Source organism: Thalassophryne amazonica, chromosome 6 (assembly GCF_902500255.1).
Source record: "Thalassophryne amazonica chromosome 6, fThaAma1.1, whole genome shotgun sequence".
In the NCBI taxonomy this organism is placed as follows: domain Eukaryota; kingdom Metazoa; phylum Chordata; class Actinopteri; order Batrachoidiformes; family Batrachoididae; genus Thalassophryne; species Thalassophryne amazonica.
This window is the reverse complement of record NC_047108.1, coordinates 9,291,108-9,315,923: the sequence shown is the minus strand read 5'-3', so window position 1 is coordinate 9,315,923 and position 24,816 is coordinate 9,291,108. Positions and strand designations below refer to the sequence as shown.

At 39.7% G+C, this 24,816-nt stretch overlaps 1 protein-coding gene across 1 annotated transcript in view; it reads left to right on the top strand.

The window, feature by feature from the left end:
* Positions 1–24,816, top strand: part of LOC117511827 (protein bassoon-like) — a 648,753-nt gene that overhangs the window by 604,903 nt on the left and 19,034 nt on the right. Inside the window, 5 exon segments of the mRNA XM_034171736.1 lie at positions 405–902; positions 7,442–7,773; positions 16,796–16,886; positions 21,944–22,075; positions 23,455–23,510. Coding sequence (XP_034027627.1) covers positions 405–902; positions 7,442–7,773; positions 16,796–16,886; positions 21,944–22,075; positions 23,455–23,495 — 1,094 coding nt within the window. The 3' untranslated portion in view covers positions 23,496–23,510.

The following is a 24,816-nucleotide window of genomic DNA, read 5'->3' as shown; positions in this document are numbered from 1 at the left end:
AATAATGTAATGAAGCTTAGAGGTAAGCTTTGAGGACACTGTTTTGAGTGTGAACAATAATGAAGAAATACCATTTTTTGACCAAAGCAAGAACATATAATTAAAAAAAAAGACCCATTTCTTTGGGCAGTTTAATACTTTAAAGTACCAGCTGATGGATTTCCAGTGCTTGTTTGATCCTGTTTGTACTGTCTTTAAATTGAGAAGGTGGTGGGTGACAAGTGTGTTCTGCATGGATGTAAATCTTTTATTTTTATTTTCTGTCTTTCTTTCTGTGTCTTCTCTCTCTTCCCTTTATTTTGCATGTGGTTGTTCTTCTTCTGCCTCCTTCCTTCTCTCAGCCTGCATGCCGCTATCTCCGAACGACATGGAGATTGACTGTGATCTGCTCTCGGTTTCCAAAGCCTACCATCTGGGCCAGGAAGAGACCGACTGGTTTGAGAAGCCGCGCTCCAGTTCTCGTCACTACGGCAGCAGCCACTCATCTGGGAGGAGCCGCCACGCTGTCAAACACACCTACCATGATTATGATGACCCTCCTGAGGAGGACCTCTGGCCCCAGGATGACTACGGTCATGGAGGGCGACACTCCTCGTCCCGTGATCACCGGCACCATGGAGGCTCCAGCCGGCACTCGTCCTCCTCACGTCACACAGATGAACAGAGGTCCTCTAGGTCATCCAAGGGGCACCTCAAAGACCCATCGATGCGCCATGATCCTTCAGGATGCTCTTTATCTTCAGGAAGACGTGGCGAATCACGGTCAGGAGGGTACCACACGTCGGATTACTCCAGGGATCCCTCCATGCACCACCACAGCCAGCGCTCCTCCAGACAGGGAGATCCTCATCGGTCGTCACGCAGCAAGTCTCAACAATCCGTTGACCTGCAGGGCCAACCAGGTAGACCTTCCCAACCAGCAGGTGTTCCAGCTCTGCGTTCTTATATTTCATTGATATGTTTTGCATTATTGTTGAGATTTACAAGGGACGATTGAGATGTTTTGAGTCTGACTCTGAAAAAACAGGGTGTGGTTCTGTATCTTTTGCATTCTGAGAAACCAACATTTCTCAAGATTGAACCAGTGAGTCAAAACTTCACACATTCTCGAGAATGTAATTAATTTCATTTATTTCATTTATATAGCACACAAGTAAGGTCTAACCTTACCAACCCCCAGAGCAAGCACACAGGTGACAGTGGTAAGGAAAAACTCCCTGTGATGATCTGAGGAAGAAACCTCAAGTAGACCAGACTCAAAGGGGTGACCCTCTGCTTGGGCCAATTTATAAAACAATTTATAAAATGAATATACAGCAAATTTTGCCAGTGCATAGGACAGGAGGGTTGCAGAAGAAGACACCACACCCATCTCTGGATAGAGCCGCACCTCAAACAGAGAGAAAAACTGGATTCTCAGAATGCACAAGATGGAAAATCACATCCTACTTATTCTGAGTCAGGTTCAAAACTTCTCAATTGCCACTCATACAAAGACAAACAAGCACTGGATCTTTTTTAAGTGCTTTATGTCCTGTGCTACACATTATCTGGATCTTCAGCCATCTGAGAAAAAGCAGCAGCAGTAAATGCAGTAAAATATCCCAGAGTTGGTAATTCATTCAGGTTTATTTATTTATTTGTAGCATAATTTCAGATTAAGTAATTCGACTCTTTCAGATTCTGCTCAGTGACTGTTCTCTGGTGACCAGAGAGAACACAGAGATGGCCGACTTCCTATATGCTGCATTGTAATTGGCTGAGCACCGGCCGCCATTTTGAATGTGTGTAACTGGGTGTTGCTATAGATGCACAATGGCAGTCTTTGTGTCACTCGAGAGTTGTATTAGAGACAAAAGGTTCTGTTTATGTGCATTTTTCATGACCATGGATCATAACTGTTATACCAGCAACATCAGAAAAACATCAAGATCTAAAGGAACTGTTTGGCTATCAATTGCATCAAGTACACTAAAACAAACAAGGAAGTGGAATTCTACTCCTTTCCAAAGGGTATCATTAAGAAATGATTCGATCCACCGACATCAATAACCTTTTTGCTTAATGATTCCTTTATCGGTTCTTCAGAGTGGCAGTTGTTTTTGGGGGTGTTGGACAGGAAAATGATCATTACTCTACATTGATTACAGACCCCGCAGCAGGTCTGTAATCAACTTTTCTGCAGTGTGGCTTTACTTTGAACCTTGAACCAATCGAAGCAGTGATTCGCAGATCGAAGTAGTGCTTCGATCTGCTTTATCTTAATTTTCCCCCACTAAAACCCTAAAGAGCATATGTCTGTGAGTAATATTTACCTTTTTTATGCTAAACTGACCTGTTATGGTCTTCTGAAACAGTTGATAGATGTATTTTATAACTTAAAAACGGGACTGATGCTAACGCATTAGCATGTTTATGGCATTTTCAATGTTAAAGTTAGCATTAAGCTGCTGCAGCTGTCAGCACGTTTGTGTGCAGTTGTTTTCTGTATAATAATGGCTCAGCGTTTGTGGTCGTAAAAGAGTCAAATTGTAATATTTTAAAATTTATTTTGTTTATATATTAATAATAATAATAGCAACAACAACAACAATAATAGTAATAATAACCAATAATGCTACAATACAATTTTAGAGAAAGAGACAAAAAGAACCTGATTAAAAACACAACAGAAAATATAAAACTAAAAATATAAAAGATCAGGCTGCCTCGGTTATAATATACTGTACTTACAATGCCTTATTTTCCACTCTATACACTCCATACACTCTATACACATTTGTAATAGTAGTTCCTTGTGTTCTAAAGTCAAATAGTGCATTACAGTAGCTTGTAGTACACGCAAGAGAAGTTTTGTTTACAAACGTCACTCCACTGCAGCAGCCAAGCTGACCCAGTTACACACAATCAAAATGGCGTCCAGATTACATTATTTTGTGGGAGTCAGCCCTCTCTACGTTCTCTCTGCTGGTGACTTTCCAGAATGAGAAACTACACCAAAAGTATTCTTCTTCATTTAAAATTTATATACATCTCTGACCTGCTAACAGGCATGTTTCTTATTTAGGTTTCAGGGAGCTGATTTTAAATGGGTTTGTTCTTAAAGATACAATGTCTGGATTTTGCTGCGAAAGCAGCAGTTTGTGAGAGAAAATAATTAAATGAAATACGCTCCATCCAACTGAAACATGTCGTAATATTTTTTATTTTAGTTTTAATGTATCAGGAAACATAATTAATGTTCATGGGGTTGCAGGGGTGTTGGAAGTAGGGGTGCTCAGAGGGCTGCAGTGTGAAATGCATTATAACTGGTGTAAAATGTCATTAGCACTCAGTACAAAAATCATGAATTTTGCATTGCTGTGCAACATTTAATATGTACGACAGCGTTTTAGGGCCACATTGAGGTTTTGGTTTTTTTTAGACTTTGAGAATAAAGTTGTAATATTACAAGAATAAAGTCATAATTTTATGAAAAAAGCTTGTAATATTACGAGAATTAAGTCATCATCATTAGTATCAGAACTGTGAAAGAATATGCAAGAAAATGTACCTATTCCAACCACACGGACTTTACCTGTAGGTCTGGTGATTAGTAGCTCCCGAAATTGTCTCTTTTGTGGAAGAGAAGATGGCTGGAATTGGTGTCATAGGGTTGATACAATTCCTGATGGGAATAACTACTTTGGCACGACACTGGCAGTTGTCGCTTCTTGTATAAATACTTTATTCTCTTAAATTTACGACTTTATTCTCGTAATTTACAAGTTTTTGTCTCGTAATATTATGACTTTTTTCTCGTAATATTACGACTTTATTCTCATAATATTACAAGTTTTTGTCTCGTAATATTATGACTTTTTTCTCATAATATTATGACTTTATTCCGGTAATATTATCATCTTTTGTCTTGTAATTTTTCTTGTAATATTACGACTTTATTCTCATAATATTGTGACTTTATTCTCGATATCTAAAAAAACCCAAAAAACTAAATGTGGCGCTAAAACGCTGTTGTAAATATGACTGCATGATGTAACCTAAACTCTCTGTCAGCACCCCGACCTCCGACTGCTTTGCTGCACGCCTGCACAGGAGGCTGGAGCTTAGATGTGATCTGTTCTCTCTCATTAAAATTTCAACAACAGTTTCTCAAATCACATCCAGAATGTACACGTAAAAGCTGACGGTGGGCACAAACTTCTCCACACTGCTGAGTGTTTTCTAAACTATTCACATTGTTGAAAGGTCAATTTTAACTTGTGATTAATAGCTGCGATCTTTGAGAATTTCTTATTTAGAAATGTTTAGTGGCCCTTGTTGTTCGGAGTCTGTCCCTGCAGGGATCAACAGTTTTTAATTAACTATATCAAGCGAGCTCTTTCAATGGAGTGGTGCTTCACTGTGCAGACTCATTAATTTACCAGTTTGATCGATGCTCGACATTTCTTACTTCATCCATTTTCATTTCCCATTTTCCTGTCGTTTGCTGTCCTGGGGTTTAATAAACACACACACACACACACACACACAAAATCTGTCATATAGATTTTTTTCCTGTTCTGGGTTGCCGGCGGCTCAAATCTTTTCAAGCCTGTATGAGGTGAGAGTCAGCGTCTGGAAAGTTGACCCGTCCATCACAGAGTTAACACATACAGACAGACAGCAACTCTCACGCTGTCAATTCAGTTTCCACTCGACACTTGGACTCAACTCGTGTCTCTGGACTGTGAGAACAATGGAGTGTCCCAGGAGAACCCGTGCAAACACTAAAGAGACCGATGCCTGGTTGAGTTCCAGCTCATACAGTGCAACCCGCTAATCCACTGAGCCGCCTTTATTAATAAACAACCAGAACAGGAAGAACAGGAACAGCAACTATTCCCAGCAACTATTTTAAAATGCTCAAACTCAGAACCCTACAATCAGAACATCACTCACTCACCTTCAAATGCTTAGTCCAATTAAGGGTCACGGGGAGCTAGAACCTATCCCAGCAGTCATAGAGCACGAGGCGGGCACACCCTGGACAGGACACATACAGACAAACAAACACATTCACACCCACACACACCTACAGACAATTTAAAGATTCCAAGTCACCTAACCTGTATGTCTTTGGATGTTTGAGGAAGCCAGAGCACCCGCAGAGAACCTACGCAAACACGGGGAGAACATGCAAACTCCACACAGAAAAGCCACAGGTGGGAATTGAACCCATGACCTTCTCGCTATGAGGCAACAGTGCTAAACACTAATCCACCATGCTGCCCACAATAAGAACATATTAAAGGAAATTAAGTCCAAAGTATGAGGACATGGGTCCAAGAACCAGAAGGTCTAGCTTTGGATAATTGGGTTAATTGGCCCAAATCAAGTACGGGAGCATGCGCAAGTGCTACACAGTGCCGCATCTACTACAACATGGAACCACCCCAGGTCCTGGATGACAATCACCAGGCATACAACAGGTCCATCCCCACCCACCATAGGGAACGTAAACATCTATCTGCTGTAGCCAGGTGGAAATGTGGGCATGTCCTTGGGCTTCTCCAGTCACTCTTCACCACTGAGGTACCTGTGTGCTAAATCATGCCCAGAGAAATGCACCATGCGGTCAAAAGGGTATAACTGACATCTCGTCACATTGCAAGTAGTACAACACATCTGACTCTCCCTAAGTAACCACTCAGCAGTACCCATGGATCCTCCAAAGAGACCTGGTACCAAAGTCAACTAGTCGTTGCCTTAGGTCACTGGTTACCATCCAAACCTCACAACCATAAACCTTCATGCTCCTTCAAAGATATCACCATCAGCCTGACTGCATAAGATCTTCTCAGGTATCTCTGGATTTCAAAGTCCAAGGAGCCATAGACATGAAGGTCACTGCCGAGTTAAGTGAATCTAATTTCAACACTTTCGCCACGTACAGAAATACTTCCAAATTGCTCAAATCTGACAAATTTGTCTTATGTCAAGTTCTTTATTTTCCCGGCATTGTTAGCAAGGAACTTAACTGTAGAATGCACACTGGGAGCATAATAGAATAGCGATGATGAGTGACAACACTTGAATGAATCCTCCATACAATTGTTTCATCAATAGTTTACTTACTGGAGACCCCATTTAACAGCTCGCAAGAGACTCCTGACATCTCCTGGTCAAATCATGTACTGCACTTTTACTTACTCGGTAGTAATCTGTGATGGACTCGTGTTCCATCCAGGAGGAATGTTAGACTTTCATTTGTTTTTCATTTGACTGCAGTATTTGGAAATAAGCGCACACCAAATTTGCCTGGAGGCCAATATAAAAAAAACTTACTTCTACACTTTATTGCAGAGCAGGAAGCTGTCTGATTTGAACTAACAATTTGTTCAACTCATTCAGTCATACCAATCAATCACAAATATTTTGCTAATCAATATATACTTTAGATTATCCATCTAGGTTTCTTAATTGTTGAGATATACAGAAAAGGTATTGTTCCAGACCACGTTTTCTTTGACCTTGACTTTTTGGCCTTTTACCAAACTACTCCAAAATCTAACTGCCTCTAGATATCTATCAAAGTAATATTTCCACCAAATTTGAAGGAAATCAGATGGCCAGATGGTCTGATCACAAAGTTTTAAGCTATTAACTGAGAATTTGGTCATTTTAATTCTTTTATTTTAATTTTATTTCATGTGGATGTCACTTTCTTCCATTCAATTTATTTATATAGCTCCAAATCCCAACAAAGTCACCCCCAATGTGCTTCACATGGGTAAAGTCTAATCTTATCAACGCCCCTGAGCAAGGACGCTGGCAACACTGGTAAGGAAAAACTCCCTCTGGTGTTTTTCAGGAAGAAATCTCAATCAGACCAGACTCAGAGGGGTGGCCCACTGCTTAGGCCTTTCTAACAGTAAGAAATTTACAGGGAGCTCCAAAAAAATACATAATTGTATGAAGTCCATCTTGCTTTCTTGGCGCTTGTTTGACTCAGCTTTGCCTCCATGTTTTATTTGCTGATGAAGGACAATTCCTTCCTTCTACAGGAAAAGTAAGAATTTTGGTTCAACAGTTGTATGGACAATAGGTCAAAAGGCTTAATGCTGAAGCCTGTCTGGCATTTTTTAAATATTGTTACAACCTTTACCCTGCTTGCACTGGTCCAATGGGCCCTGAGGGCCTGTATCTGATTTGTCTTCTTTTACCTGACTCCATCCCCAAACTTGGCAGCATTAATTTAAATTGAAAATATTTTCACCAGGTTTCATTAAAACTGAGTATAATTTAGTTTTGAGCAATCTTATTTTTAATACACATCACACAGCCTCAAGCGGAAACATAAATAAGTAATTCCAGCCTCAGGCTACTGAAGCAACTGGATGTTCATTTTTCCTGAACACGAAACTCATGAGATAAATGACTCCTGCGTCTGTCCCCTCAGGCTCCTCCAGGTCAGGCAGCAGCTCGGCACGAGGGCAGGGTCCCGCTGGAGGCCCTCAAGGATCAGGACGACAGGGTGGTTCAAACTCACAGACAGACGGAGCTCCAGGACAGCGGACCCAACTCCAACAGCAAACCCAGTCATCAGCGGCTCGGCCCGGGCAGCCCGGGGTGGTGACGTCCACCAGCCCCCAACAACAGCAGCCAGCAGCTCAGGGTCAAGGTGTGGGCATGGGGGTCGGCCAGGCCAAGCCGGGACAGATGGGCCCGGCTGGTGGCACTGCAGGGCTGTCCAAGCAGGCAGGTCCAGCAGGACTTACACCAGCCCCCATGGTGAGTACCGTACAACAAAAAGAAAGAAAAGGCACCAAAAATTGGATCTTGGAGGAGGTTTTATCCACATTCCAAACCCCAGCTGCTAGCTCCCTGTTTTGTCTTTTCTTCTATTGTCTTCTTTCTTGTCCCTTCTCCCTTGTCATCACTGTGGAGATAAGAGCCGGGCCGTCTCCTCGTGCATCAGATGCTTTATTTAAATTCTGCCGTGTCCCTCTGTTGGCAGGTCTTATCTGACGCTGTGATTAATGCAGCAGCAGCTGATAATTCTGAGTCGCTGATCCACTGTCTGCTAAGCACAGAACAATTTGGCAACCCTCTGTGTGAAAATCTGTTTCCACCCTGCTTTTTCTCAGTCATCAAAGCCAGTCAGAGCATTTTACCAAAACGCATCACTGAATTATTTTTTTTTTTTCCTGTGGATTCGTTGTGTCTGCTAACTACAGATTTGCATATATTTGTGTGTTTACAGCTCCAAAAGGTTTTATAGATCACGTGATGTGATTATTCATATGTGGGGAAAAATGTATTTTTGTCTTCCATTAAATTGTCGTGCAGAAACATTTTAACACATTGTGGTCCGTCTGCCTTCACTGCGCATGCGTCATTTGGGACCACAGCAGCAAGTCTGAGTCTCACTCTGAACACCGAAAGTGATCAAAGGGAATAATGTGATTATTAACCATCAGATGACAAAGTAAAACCCCTTAAATCATTCTAAAGCCAGTTTTAAGCAGAAACAAGGCGATAATCTGTGAATCACTACTGATGCTCTGAAATGACACCACAGCAGCAGTTGTGGTGCTCTGATCGGTCCGCCATCTTTTATGATGAAATAATGCTGAATTTATGTGGAAATGATTGTTGTACAAAAGCAGAGATAGATGATGACTGGAGGCAGTTTGAAGCAGAAACGAGGTGATAATCAGTGAATTGCTGCTGAGATCCAAAATGACTCATGCACACTGAAGGCAGGGCGGACTAATTTTTAGGGGGGACCGTTCGGTTGGTGACACTGGGTCTGGCTGCAGTGAAATGAATATAGAAAATTTCAGAAATATCTATTGTTTGATTGTTCTACTATATAAACATAGTAATGACAATATCTACAATAATACATTAAATTTCATGGGTGTGTTGACCCCAAAATGTGAATCTGCTGCAAATGGTCAATTATCCACAAACCATTAACAAAAATTTATGCACATCGTGAATATCCTCAAACCGTTAATAATTTTGCTGCAAACCGCACATGAAACATCCCACAAAACGTGAACGCAGGTCTCGCAAAATCGTAGATGAAATATATTTTCTTTCGGTTTAAGTAGTTCACGGGTAAATTGCTTGAGGAAATCTTGATTGCAAAGCCACAAAAAAAAAAAAACATTGGGGGTCACTACTGAAAGATCTGTGTCAGCACCTTCTTAATTTTCATGAGCTGTACGTGCACATTTACAGTTTGACCTATGATCTATTAACTGCACATCACTGATCGTTATCTATATATTCATATTACCTGTGCACTGCTGTTGACAGTTATTATTGTATGTATATTTTTCAACATTTTTATGAAAAAGGCATCCATTTGCAAAATATAATAATTTTCTCTCAATCATACTATTTATATGACAGTCATATCCATATTTCACAATGTACTGGTGGGCTTAAATTGACTACGTGATATATCTTTCCAAGCAACAGCTGCACAAAATATAATTCATTTTAATGTAAAATATAATTGTTTTTACGTTCAAATGTGCATTGTATTTGTTTAATGTGAATTTTAGATTTTTTTAAAAACTAATCAGAAATGTTTTGAAGCAAGTAAAACGTTCATACATATTTATAAATAGTTAAATCGAACACCGTAAAAATCCAGATTGGACTTTAAAGGAACTGACCATAAATATGTTTTAGCAGAAATGCATTGTTGTGGATTTTTCATATATTCTTGGGTAACAGGCTAAAGTATGCATCTTTTCTTTTTTACAGTCAAACAGAAAAAAATTCTAGTCTGATTATTGACTGAGCATTGTCAACAAATGTCAATTATTACATGACAGCTAATATGCGCTTTACAGAAAACATTTCAGTCATAAATAACTTAGTGACACGCTCAGTATAATAAAACTAGTGGAGTGCCCGTAAGAAGTCTGTATTCCTATGGAAAACTGGGAGCTAAAAAATTCAATTAAAAAAGGACCATCACCAGATCAATACCACCTAATAATGCCAAATACCATGACCAGATTGAATTCTAAATAAAGTGTTGTGAAATTCCATCACCAGAATGCAGCACTTTCAAATGCCACCAGTTGTAATAAAAATAATAAAAATCATAACTAATGAATATACCTGTACAGTATTTAGCACAGTGTTTTAATTTCAAAATATTTTATTTTACAAACTATATCTTGTCATTTTTGAGTGGTTTATCTGTAAAGAGTAAAAACTGAAGGAAATCAATTGTAAGGCCTGAAAGAAGTTTCTGTAGGAAGTATTTTAGCCATAAGGTCAAGTGGGAGGGGGAAGTGTTGGCTTTTTTAATACTTACAGCAGTGGTGGGCACAGTTCCGCTAATCTGCTAACCGCTAATCCAAATTTATTGACACATATAAATAGTTACTTTCCTAAGTAACTCAGTCACTTTTTGGGAGAAATAACTAGTAACTATAAATACTGTGTTAAAGTAACATGCCCAACACAGATATTAGATCTGCAAATTCACAGTCTACTTCTGTAGTTTTATTGATATTTTATGTATTGTTAAAATACAGGAAAAATTTGTCAAGTAAACAGAAAAAATGTGCAAAATTCACTTTTACGTATTTATTTATTTATTATTATTTTAATTATCAATGACATCAGTGACCACTTACCAGTTTTCATTGTTTATAATAGAAACCACTGGAGGAATCAGCCGGAGGAAAAACGAAAATACAGGCGAGAGCAGACAGAGGAAAAGATGAGTACACTGAAGTATGATTTACGGGTGCAAAACTGGGAAGAGGTATAGAGTGAAGGTGATGTTGATGGAGCATATGGAGCTTTTTAAAAAATATTTACATCACTATATGAAAAAAAGTGTCCAATAAATCAATACAGTAGAAAACAAAAATTCAAAGATTGACCATGGTTGACGAAAGGATTACAAAATGCATGTAAAAAGAAAAATACACTATATAAAGAATTCATAAAACTAAGGACTAAGGAGGCAGAATATAGATGTAAGAAATATAAAAAATAAGTTAACTAATATTATAAGGGTATGTAGGAAGGAATCCTATAGTAAGATATTATATAATAACAAAAATATATCAAAGGAATATGGGATATATTAAATAGCATTATTAAAAATGGTACAAAACAGCAGAGCTATCATCAATATTTCACTGATAACAATATTAGAAAGGAAAATATGGGTGTGGTGGTTAATGGCTTTAATGATTTTTTTGTAAATGTTGGACCTAACCTGGCAGAAAAGATTCCTGATTCATTGTTATCTGAGGACTGGAATGATAATCTTATAGAGAGGAATCCCTGTTCAATGTTCCTCACAGCAGTGGAAGAAAAAGAAATAATAGATATTGTTAACAATTGCAAATACAAAACATCTACAGATTTAAATGAAATTGACATGATAGTTGTAAAACAAGTCATTGAAGGGATTTCAGAATCATTAACATATATTTGTAATTTGTCATTTCACACCGGTAAATTTCCCAATGAAATGAAAATAGCCAAAGTTGTACCGCTGTATAAGACTGGGGATAGACATCACTTCACAAATTATAGGCCTGTTTCTTTGCTTCCACAATTTTCCAAAATATTAGAAAAATTGTTCAACAATAGATTAGATAAATTCATAAACATAAATTACTTATTGAAAGTCAATATGGATTTAAAGCAAATAGTTCAACATCACTGGCATTAACAGAATCAGTTGAGGAGATCACAAATGCCATAGATCGTAAATTACATTCCGTTGGAATATTCATAGACCTTAAAAAGCTTTCGACACAATCAATCATGATATATTAATCAATAAACTTGAACGGTATGGGATCAGGGGATCAGTGTTGCACTGGGTGAGAAGTTATTTAAGTAACAGAAAACAATTTGTGAAGTTGGGGAAATATACGAGGGCTGTCAATAAAGTATAGGTCCTTTTTATTTTTTTCAAAAACTATATGGATTTCATTCATATGTTTTTACGTCAGACATGCTTGAACCCTCATGCGCATGCGTGAGTTTTTCCACGCCTGTCGGTGACGTCATTCGCCTGTGAGCACTCCTTGTGGGAGGAGTCGTCCAGCCCCTCGTCGGAATTCCTTTGTCTGAGAAGTTGCTGAGAGACTGGCGCTTTGTTTGATCAAAATTTTTTCTAAACCTGTGAGGCACATCGAAGTGGACATGGTTCGAAAAATTAAGCTGGTTTTCGGTGAAAATTTTAACGGCTGATGAGAGATTTTGAGGTGATACTGTCGCTTTAAGGACTTCCCACGGTGCGAGACGTCGCGCAGCACTCCCAGGCGCCGTCGTCAGCCTGTTTCAAGCTGAAAACCTCCACATTTCAGGCTCTATTGATCCAGGACGTCGTGAGAGAACAGAGAAGTTTCAGAAGAAGTCGGTTTCAGTCCTTAAAGCGACAGTATCACCTCAAAATCTCTCATCAGACTCCTCCCACAAGGAGTGCTCACAGGCGAATGACGTCACCGACAGGAGTGGAAAAACTCACGCATGCGCACGAGGGTTCAAGCATGTCTGATGTAAAAACATATGAATGAAATCCATATAGTTCTTGAAAAAATAAAAAGGACCTATACTTTATTGACAGACCTCGTACATCATCATGCTTGGACATTGCTTGTGGTGTCCCACAGGGGTCAGTATTGTGCCCACAGTATCAGTGGGCACGTACAACATTAAAAGGTTTTTGTATTTCTGTTTGTGGAGTGAGGATGTGGAACAGATTGACGGTGGACCTGAAGCAATGTCCAAGCATGAACCAGTTTAAGCAGCGGTATAGGTACATGTTTTTTTCTAGGTATAAGGAGGAGGAAGGGTGTTGAGGGTTAGGGTGTTTTGTTGATCATTGTTTAGTTGTGTGCACTTTGTTTTTCTATCTTGTAAATATGTAGTATAAAATCACACGCATTGCATATGCATGTAGGTGTGTGTGTATGTAGGTATGTGTATATATGTACACTCAACAAAAATATAAACGCAACACTTTTGGTTTTGCTCCCATTTTGTATGAGATGAACTCAAAGATCTAAAACTTTTTCCACATACACAATATCACCATTTCCCTCAAATATTGTTCACAAACCAGTCTAAATCTGTGATAGTGAGCACTTCTCCTTTGCTGAGATAATCCATCCCACCTCACAGGTGTGCCATATCAAGATGCTGATTAGACACCATGATTAGTGCACAGGTGTGCCTTAGACTGCCCACAATAAAAGACCACTCTGAAAGGTGCAGTTTTATCACACAGCACAATGCCACAGATGTCGCAAGATTTGAGGGAGCGTGCAATTGGCATGCTGACAGCAGGAATGTCAACCAGAGCTGTTGCTCATGTATTGAATGTTCATTTCTCTACCATAAGCCGTCTCCAAAGGCGTTTCAGAGAATTTGGCAGTACATCCAACCAGCCTCACAACCGCAGACCACGTGTTACCACACCAGCCCAGGACCTCCACATCCAGCATGTTTACCTCCAAGATCGTCTGAGACCAGCCACTCGGACAGCTGCTGAAACAATCGATTTGCATAACCAAAGAATTTCTGCACAAACTGTCAGAAACCGTCTCAGGGAAGCTCATCTGCATGCTCGTCGTCCTCATCGGGGTCTCGACCTGACTCCAGTTCATCGTCGTAACCGACTTGAGTGGGCAAATGCTCACATTCGCTGGCATTTGTCACGTTGGAGAGGTGTTCTCTTCACGGATGAATCCCGGTTCACACTGTTCAGGGCAGATGGCAGACAGCGTGTGTGGTGTCGTGTGGGTGAGTGGTTTTCTGATGTCAATGTTGTGGATCGAGTGGCCCATGGTGGCGGTGGGGTTATGGTATGGGCAGGCGTCTGTTATGGATGAAGAAAACAGGTGCATTTTATTGATGGCATTTTGAATGCACAGAGATACCGTGATGAGATCCTGAGGCCCATTGTTGTGCCATACATCCAAGAACATCACCTCATGTTGCAGCAGGATAATGCACGGCCCCGTGTTGCAAGGATCTGTACACAATTCTTGGAAGCTGAAAATATCCCAGTTCTTGCATGGCCGGCATACTCACCGGACATGTCACCCATTGAGCATGTTTGGGATGCTCTGGACCGGCGTATACGACAGCGTGTACCAGTTCCTGCCAATATCCAGCAACTTCGCACAGCCATTGAAGAGGAGTGGACCAACATTCCACAGGCCACAATTGACAACCTGATCAACTCTATGCGAAGGAGATGTGTTGCACTGCATGAGGCAAATGGTGGTCACACCAGATACTGACTGGTATCCCCCCCCCCCCCAATAAAACAAAACTGCACCTTTCAGAGTGGCCTTTTATTGTGGACAGTCTAAGGCACACCTGTGCACTAATCATGGTGTCTAATCAGCATCTTGATATGGCACACCTGTGAGGTGGGATGGATTATCTCAGCAAAGGAGAAGTGCTCACTATCACAGATTTAGACTGGTTTGTGAACAATATTTGAGGGAAATGGTGATATTGTGTATGTGGAAAACGTTTTAGATCTTTGAGTTCATCGCAAAACCAAAAGTGTTGCGTTTATATTTTTGTTGAGTGTATGTATCTACATTAGAGATGTTTATGATGACGGGACTTGAGTTTGTGTTGTGTTAAATGTGTTTATAGCATGGCCCAAGCAGAGGGTCACCCCTTAGAGTCTGGTCTGCTTGAGGTTTCCTCCTCAATACATCAGAGGGAGTTTTTCCTTACCACTGTCACCTGTGTGCTTGCTCTGGGGGTTGATAATGAGTATATATGTATGTATGTATATAAGAGGTGGGCGTTTATAAGCTTTGCTTCTGCTCCTCCCCTTTTGGTCACACATGTATTGTCTTGTATATCAGTTTTTTGTTATTGTTGAGTTTGTGTGCCATATAAATTAATTAATTCATTCATTCATTTTATAGAGATGAAGATGGTCAACAAAGTGTGCACCTCTGGTGGGGTCGTGATGACAATTTGAAATATCCTGGGACAACCTGTTTGTTCTGATCAGAACTGAGTCTAATACAGAATCAAAACCTTTTCACAAAGTTTCAAGAAAACCAGCTGTAACAAGAATTTCACTATTTAAAAATAAAAATAAATAAATACGAGATCTGTTAGAAAAATATCCGACCTTTTTATTTTTTTCAAAAACCTGATAGATTTGAATCACGTGTGTTTGCATGAGCCAACCTTCAACCTTCGTGCGCATGCGTGAATTTTTTCACGCCTGTCGGTTGCGTCATTTGCTTGTAAGCAGCCTTTGTGTGAGGATGGGTGTAGTCTCTCGTCATCTTTTCTTTGCAAGGAAATGGCGGAACGACTGGAGCAGAGCGACTGCATCAAATTTTGCCACAAACTGGGCGACAGCCAGGTGGAAACCATTCGGATTATTCAGATGACTTTCGGTGACGATCCTCTGGGCATCACACAGATTAAGGAGCGGTACAACCGGTTTAAAGACGGCCGCACAACGGTGGAGAGCGAGCCGCGCTCCAGTCGGCCATCAACATGCTGAAATGACCGGATCATTTCCAAAGTGAACGCTGTGGAGATGTGGGACCGTCGTGTGACTATCCGAGAAATTGTGGAAGAGGTGGACATCAGCACTTTTTTGGCACATTCCACTGAGACAGAAGATTTTGCCATGAAAAGAGCGGCGGCGAAATTCATCGGCACAAAGCTGATGGCGCAGCAAAAGCGCCACCGTGTTGAAGTCTCACAGGACATGTTGTAACATGCCCACCTCTTCCACCATTCGGAAGATTCAGACGGCTTTCAGTGGCTTTTCAGTCGTGTGACTATCCGAGAAATTGTGGACAAGGTGGGCATGTCACAACATGTCCTGTGAGGCTTCAACACGAAGGCGCTTTTGCTGCGCCATCAGCTTTGTGCCGATGAATTTTGCCGCCACTCTTTTCATGGCAAAATCTTCTGTTACAGTGGAATGCGTGCTGATGTCCATCTCTTCCGCAATTTCTCGGATAGTCACAAGATGGTCCCACATCACCACAGCTTCACTTTGGAAATGATACGGTCATTTCAGCATGTTGATGGCCGACCGGAGCGCTCTCCACCATTGTGCGGCCATCTTTAAACCGGTTGTACCGCTCCTTAATCTGTGTGATGCCCAAAGGATCATCACCGAAAGCCGTCTGAATAATCCGAATGGTATTCCCCCTGACTGTTGCCCAGTTTCTGGCGAAATTTGATGCGGCGCTGCTCCAGTCATTCCGCCATTTCCTTGCAAAGAAAAAATGATGAGAGACTCCACCCATCCTCACACAAAGGCTGCTTACAAGCAAATGACGCAATCGACAGGCGTGAAAAAATTCACGCATGCACACGAAGGTTCAAGGTTGGCTCATGCAAGCACACGTGATTCAAATCCATCAGGTTTTTGAAAAAATAAAAAGGTCGGATACTTTTCTAACAGACCTCGTAAAACCCTCCAGCTGCCATACAGTGGACTCGTCAGAAAGTGCCTTTTCCTATCGATCCCATGTGCATTTATGTTGAAAAGTTAATGACAATTCACTGCAAACACCAAATAATATCAGAGTGGAAATGTTGAAGCACTTTGAATTCACAGCAAACACACAGACAGACAACCTCCACTGGCGTCTGGCGGAGGAGACAGTCCCAATACTCTCCCTTTGCTTCACCACCATCCTTTCAAAACAGCTGTTTTGTGATTTTACTTGATTTTCCATCATTTTTTTACACTAATAAATCACTTTCATGGGGTCACGTTCTCATTAAATATGTCTCCCTGCAGAGCAAGATTGACATTCCTCCAGTGACAGCCATTGGAGCAAAGGCAGCACCAATGATGGCGAAAACCGCCCAGCCCCCCCTAACAGGCATAGGTACGACATTCGTCAAGCTCTCTGTGGACATGCCCACCACCTGCATGCTGATAGCTGCTGTGCCAGTGTTTATCACGTAACTAGCCTTTAAGGAAAGGTTGCGTCAGATGAGGATTAACCCTTTGTGGTCCGAGAGCATTTTTTGGACAGTTCACTCGCCTGGCATAAATGTTTTATTATTGCTGTTAACAGCTCTCCCTGCATCCCACAATCACGTTTTATGTCTCTTTTTTTTATCTGGACAACCTGTGCTTTCAGAATATATATGTTTTTGTTGTGTTTTATAAGTGTAATAAAGGTTTACTATAAAAAATGGGCAAGGAAAAAAAAAGCGAAAAATAATTTTCCACACATTTATTCAAAACACACAGCAAACTATAATAAACAACTGTTTTGACACTTTATAAAGGTAATTTGAGGTCTTGTGTGAAATATTGTACAACAAAAAGGTTCAAACAATAAACACAAATGCACATTTTGAACAATATATACAAAATGGTCTATGCGTTTTGTTGTCCATTGATATGGTAAACAGCGCTTTACGCAGAGAAAGCAACAGAGTTATCCAGTAACATTCACATGCAAACTAGTGGAGCAATCCTGATAGTTATACACTCTTTGTTTGAGCATGTTAGATTGTCATCAGAGGCTCTCCATGTGCTCCTGCTTTCACTGATCACTGTGCGTAATGGCGCAGAGCGCACTGAGTATGTACTAATAGTATGTACTCATTGGAGCACCCAGGGGCAGTGGTGGGCACACTTCCGATAATCCAATAACAGATAATTATCGAAGATAATGTTTTCATTATCGGATTACCTTTTTAGATAAATTTAAAAACCATGCATGTTTAACTTATGGTTCAAATTTTAACCACTCATTTTAGACAAGTTATTTAAAATTATTGTCATGTCTGAAGTTTATAAAGTGAAAATATCAGATATATGTTTTCGTTTTAAAGTAATGTGCCAATTTTTAAGGTTTTGTGAGCACATGCTGTGCCAGGCAGCAATGCATTATGGGTAGCATAAGGTAATCTCAGACGTTCACGACAGGACAAATGCATTTCAGACACTCTGTTCAGGGTCCACAGATAACAGCATTAAACTCTAGTGCCTAAAACTCTCGTGAATATATTCTCTGGGTTTATAGACGTTAGTGTATTTGCGTTTGTTAAATTCCACGCATCTTAAATGTAGCAGACACGGATTATCTGGAATTTTGTTTGACATTTTTTCAAGGCCACTACTGCCATCTACTGGCCAGGAGTGTTCATGGCAGTATTAAACGTCTGGGTACATGGCTGCTCTCAAAGTGTTGGTATTGTCCATTGTCCAGGCGCTTTTTGTGTGCATATATGTTAACTTTGTATTCTAAAACTACGGTTAGAAGTAATTCCGACTCCTTATCGGTCCACACGAACGAGGTTGGCGCCATGTTTTTAGTTTTTGTGGAAGTGACGACAAGAGGATAAGGCTCCTGATTGGATAGAATTTTAATCAGTAATGCCACCCAAAGGTTTGGCAGACTAATTACAACACATTTATACGGTTCGATGTGGATGGATTTTTTTTTTAAACGACGTAGTGTGGATGAAGTTTTTTCCCCAAACTGAAAGGGTAAGATATTCAGTTTTACAAATACCCGACAACGTGTGTACATGGCCTTATGTCTGTGAAAGGCACTATATAAATAAATTTACTTACTTACTTACTAATATTGAGTGCACGTTTTACAACATCATAAAAGTTTTAAAACATGCAATTGCGATGACACTTCCAGGGCTCCGTAAAAATGCCTGTTTTTACAAATAAAAATGGAATATTTTACAAAACCACATTTATCTTTAAACCAACACACGACACACGTCACATTAACGTGTTGGTTTATATAATGGATTACTGAACCAATCACTGTTTAGCACTTTTACCCAGAATGCTTTGCGGTCTGTGTTTGTTACAAAACCTCAGAATTAGTGCCTTATTCAACATTAAACGATATATGTTATATTTTAACTTTGTACAAATGACAGAATTGACATTAATGGAGTTATTCTATCAGTATTTTCAAAAAACCATAAGTTAGTATGACTTTATTTTTCAAGACCTCCGCCTGACCGGAGTGTTGACATTGATAGGGAGCTGGCCTTATGGCTGCTCTTGGTTTGTCTCTGTGGTGGGAGCACTGGTGCAAACAAGAGCTTCCAGCAGGGGCAGAATGTTGAATGATTTTGTGGGTGCTCTCAGGATTTGTCTGTGCTGCTTCCTGCAGGGGGCAGCATGGTCAAATATTCTTGCTTATTCTTAAAGTCTTTTACCGTTTTTGATGCTTTCAAAAGCAATCGTGTTAAAAATCAATTTCAGCTCTTTAGTAACTGCAGATGTCCCATAGACAACACCGGAATTTATCGGTTATTGATTATCTGTAACTTCCGATACATTTTTGGGTGGTTTATCGGTTTATCTTTATCAAAGATAACTTTTCAGTTATCTGTTATCGAAGTTAATTTTTTGGTTATCTGTGCCAACCACTGCCCAGGGGGCTATTCAAATGGGCCAACTAGCAACATATCACTCCTGAAAACGATCTTTGGCTTTTCATGTGAGGTAAATCTGCCCTACGATTGGATTTTGGAAAACCATGTGAGGGTGAACCAATTCCAATTGGACACTCACATTGCGCACGTCATCACACAACTTCTATGAGGAGTACAAAGATGGCCAGGGCTGGACTGGGGAAATTTTTCAGGCCGGACATTTTTAACCAAGACCAGGCCACCACCAGGTATCGAAGGAGAAAACAATTAAGCCTGCTGTGACAGTGTGTTTTTTTTTTTTTTTTTTGGTCCCTTAACCGATCAATGTGCACCAGGAGACACATAATTTTAACACTATGAGAAGCATTATGAAAAGTTCTCCCGAAATACAGTTATCATAGGCTTATCAAAAGTACGATATATTGACAGTAGGTCACATTACTTTTTAGACATAATAAGCCATCATTTCATTCAGCCTTGTTACTTAAATTTAGAAATAGAAATTATATAAAAACATTTGTTATAGAAATACGGTAGGCTATACTATAAATAATATATCATTACTTGTGTGATACAATTCATCATATAAAGCAAGAAATTACTGGATGACTGGCCCAATGAATGGATACAAAGGTTGAACTTTTGAAACTGCAATACACAAAAAGGCCACAGAGATGGAGACAGTTGTCTATCTCACTACAAGCTACAAGAACATCAAGGATTTCTTTTATTACCAATTTGTGTTGCTAATCAACTTAGAGAATGACTCTCAATTTAAAGTATGTGAAATTATGCCAGGACTTGGGAAAATACATTTTAGACAGGGACGCCATTATACCACGCCACCGCACCGCAGACTGTGCAAAACAGCATACTTCGTATGACCGACGCACGACCGTCACACAAATAGAATAAAGAATAAAGAAACAACCTGGCGGCGACAGCATGGTAGCTAGCCATGCACACCATTTGCACAGGTTACATTGCTAGGCTAGGTTACGTGACTGGCAGAGTTAGCACGAACAAAAATAATATCCAACCTTAATTCATATCTGAGTGACCCAGTTAGACAGCACTTTACTTCAGACCAGAAGATCAGAATGTCTCTCTCACACACAGATGTCTGATTTATGAACAAGTTAGGTTGCTGTTTATCAATTAATAGCTGAAGTTAACCTTCACTTACCGTCATGGCCGTAGTGGTCCCCGCCTCACTTTATAGTCACCCTTTCTTGACTTCAATGAAAATATATACTTGTTTTATAAAAAGTAAAATAAAGACCTCTTTCTTGACCTTATATTTAACTGTTGACAACACTGTAACAGTAAAACTTGTAATTCCTAACCTACATTGTTAATAAATGTAACTATTATATTCTTTCTAACATTTTTCTAACATTTAAATTTTCTCTAAACATTTTACTTGTCGAAATTATTATTATTTTAAGTAGTATTAGTAGTTGTAGTAAAAAAAAGGCTTCAAAACTGGACCTTTAATCTAGGGGTGTTGTGGAGGGGCACATCCCTGCCCCACGCCCCCATTCCATGTGGATTTACCCCTGCTTTGGCGTTTGCACACAAAGAATGGATAACATTCATTTATGCAGAAAACATGACCAGATTTACAGGTCAGAAAGTTTTATTGCATTTTCACATCATGTGGTCCTCAGAAAGAGAGTTTAGGTGCATTTGAGTGGAAAATAGTGTTAGTTGTTGACGCGTCGTGGAGGATCAGCTGTTTTTAGCAGCAGATACGGAGCGGCTCAGCTCAGAATTCTAAATAAAGGAGGAAAAAAGCATAAAAATGTCTTTGTAAAGCTCAGTGCAGGTGTGCTGTTATCACTGCGCTTTAAGAGGTGAGGACGAGTTGTAGCTGCTACAAAAAAAAAAAACGCGGATGAAAAGCTCACAGCTCGCTTTACTTTGTAAAAAAAAAAAAAATCCGCAGGCCAGTAGGCCATCAGGCCAGCGGGCAAATGCCCGGTGTGCAATACTATCAGTCCAGTGGTGCCGATGGCTGGCTCAAAAGGCCGCGGAGTTAACTATTCAGCAAAAAAAAAAAAAAAGTAAGTTTCTATCTCATATCATTCAAAAGTTATTTATAATTTAATAAAGCTTGGTCTTAGCCGTCGTATACGACGGTGTCGGCCCCAGAGAGTTAAAGGCTTGTGAGAGCCCTCGGAACTTAAAATAATACATAAGACGTCAAAACATTTTATGAAGCCAAACATACAGAATTACGATATTTCATCCAAGACGGAGCATGTTGGTCTGCACTCATAGTGGTGGTGCTCTTCCACATGTCTGAAATTGTTTCAGAGAATAATCATCTTCACATGTGTGATGGAAATTAGGAGCAGGTGTCGGTACGTAGCTTGAATGAGTTTGTTTGTTGGGTTCTTTCATTTTTTTTAATTTAACAAACAATCCATACTTTCAAATCCGGTTAATAAGACACATCACTCCTTTTTATCTTTCACCCTGTCACCTCCTCATTCTGCTTGTCTCTTTGATGGTTCAGGCTCCAAAGCAGCTCCGAGGCCAGGTGGGATCGGCAGCGCCACAGCAGGTCAGCCTGGTATGGAGGGAGACAGCATGTTGTCCAAAATCCTGCCTGGAGGAGCTGCTGAACAGGCCGGGAAACTGGGAGAAGGTGCAAGAACATCACACTTTATAATACCTCTTAAATCTTCTTTCAAATGTGATGACGTGATGACAGCAGGAACAGAAAATATTACTAATAACTGCTGCTTCAAGACTTGAGCGCTCATGTTCTGGCGAGATCATATTTTATTTATTTATTGCCTCAGCTTGTTTCCTTGATTGACTGTTTGCAGTATTTCTCCTAATGATGTTGTTATAAGAGCAAAACAAAACTTATATGTGGGGATGACTCAGAAATAGTTCATGACTTTTGCTCCCTCCCTCAATGATGATTGTACTGTTCTCTTCGTGTGGCGACACAAATTAACAGCCAGCCAAACTCTGTTTAAGAAATGCAGAGTCAGGAATCACCTTAGTCTTGCCCTTTAGTAAGATGCCGTTGATGATGCATCCATAAACCAGAGTGAAACTGTACAAAACATAAACAGAAATAGCAAACATTGCTTCATGACAAAGTACCTTTAGCTCATTGCATACCATATTAATTTGTAATTAAAATATCTTATTTATTTATGCTGTATGTGAATGAAATGACAATGCATGTGCACTTTAAATGCAGCTTTAAATGTAGTCTGTTCCCATTTTACCATACGTGTCAAACTAACACGTGTTATATCAAAATATTGTCAAATATGGCTTAAATATGAGACAACAAACAAGAAAAAACTTAGATGATGCTTTCACAAGCCTAAACAAATGGATGGCTGCAGACAATGATGAATTTTGCCGTGTCTGTTGGTGTATTATTCCAAAACTAATTTCCTTATTTTCATAATTTGTTGAAAGCATTGGATGTGACACAAAGTAGAAATCATGCAGTTGTTGTGTGGACCATAAAAGTGTGTACCTGGGAAAATTTTGAAGGAATTTTACAAGTGTGTGTTACTAATTAACCAATTTCCACAAAACTAAAAAAAAAAAAAACAAAAAAAAAACAAAACAAAAAAAAAAGGATATGATTAAAGCTGCTCTAAGTGGTTTAAATACCAGTTAGAACACTCCTCCCCATCCCTATTGTTTAAAATACAATAGGGATGGGGAGGAGTGGTCAAGGATGGGAGCATTGTTTTGACCTTGAAAAACTGAGCTAGTATGAGGTCTAGTGGCAGAAAAATGATTTATTGAACTTTGAAATTTGAAGCCACACCCACCCCCCAAAAAAGGCTGAAAAAATGACATTTTCATCATACAACTCCCTGTGCATTCCTATAGCCAAATTTCCCTTTTTCTGTGTTTGGCTTTCTGAATGTCCTGACAGTTGTAGTTGAATTTTTTGACAAAGTGTTCAGATTGTACTGACACATTCCAGTCTGGTTTTGAAGATGGAGAGACGTCACTAACATCTGTCTCTTGTTCACGTCCCTTCAGCTATCTCCGGTTTTGGCAAGAAGTTCACCTCTTTATTCTGAGCTGCTAACATTAAGGTAGGAAATTATTTCTTTTTATTTCCTCCTGAATGCTTCTATCAAAATGTTTAAATTTGATAAATATCCTGTAAAAGTTTCTGTTGGTGTAAAATATCAAAACATGTGAAGCCCAAACAAAAAAAAACAACAAAAAAAAAAAACAGTGTCATGGAGCAGAAACATGGGGTTTTACAGTTATGTAACAGTGGTCTTGTAAGAAGTGTTTAACCCTCAAGTGGGTTATATTTTTGTGCACCAATTTTCTAATTTTAATCGGAATACTACCTTGAATTTGTCAATCGATTTGTCCTGCATTTGTTCATAGAATTGAGCAAGGATCAGCCAATCTGTGTGCAAGTATAATCCAAACTTGTGCAGGGTCACTTATGATCCCCTGAGAAGATCTATGACATTTTTGACATTGCAGCTTCAGATGGTATTGTAATTTGCCAACTCCAATCATTATATTTTGTTATATAACGGCTGAGTGGATCCTTGTCATTTGATTGATGGCTCGTATGTCACATGACATGGATTATTCGTACCATTTGCCACTGTGTTTCGTCCAATAGTTCTTTTTAGCATGCAGTTTTGGTGCTATATGAAATGTGCTGTTGCATGCCCCGACCATCGCGCATGCTCACACTACTGCCGGCGGCGTTTAGGAGTTTGTTTTGCTGGCGGATGATGATTTGAAGGAGCTAATTGATGAACAAATCCACCACGCTGTAAATGATGAAGAGGATGAAGTTAGGATGAAAAGCTGGACAAATTTCTGACGTGAATTTTCGCTGGAGTGAGGAAAGCAGACAGCAGTCTGTACACAAAGTCAGTGGACGGCACAATGGACCACTGACAACAATTCTGGACTCCTATTTAAAGCTTGTGTTGGACTGTTAAGCAACAGTGACGGACACCAAAATGTAAGTCCCTTTTCTGTTACTTATAAATTAATAAAATATCAACTGACAAGGATCTATTTTTGCTGTTATATAAAACAAATAATGAATGTTTTTCAATTCTTTCAATGGAACAAATATTTACTTTGGTGAAAGATGGAACGCACCATTTTCACCTTATGAAATAGTCGTACCAATGAACTCATAAACATTCATTATTTGTACACTGTTTTGCAGGGAAGCCAACAGACCTAGAATAGCAAGATTTACAGCTGCACAAGCATTGAGATTGATTCTTGATGCCCAGAGTGAGGATCAAAAGGATGATGGACTAGATATATCAAGAGTGAAATAAATATGAAGAACCCTAACAATCATTTATGTATAGAAGTATCCCAATATAAAGTCAGTGGGGTCATAAATAA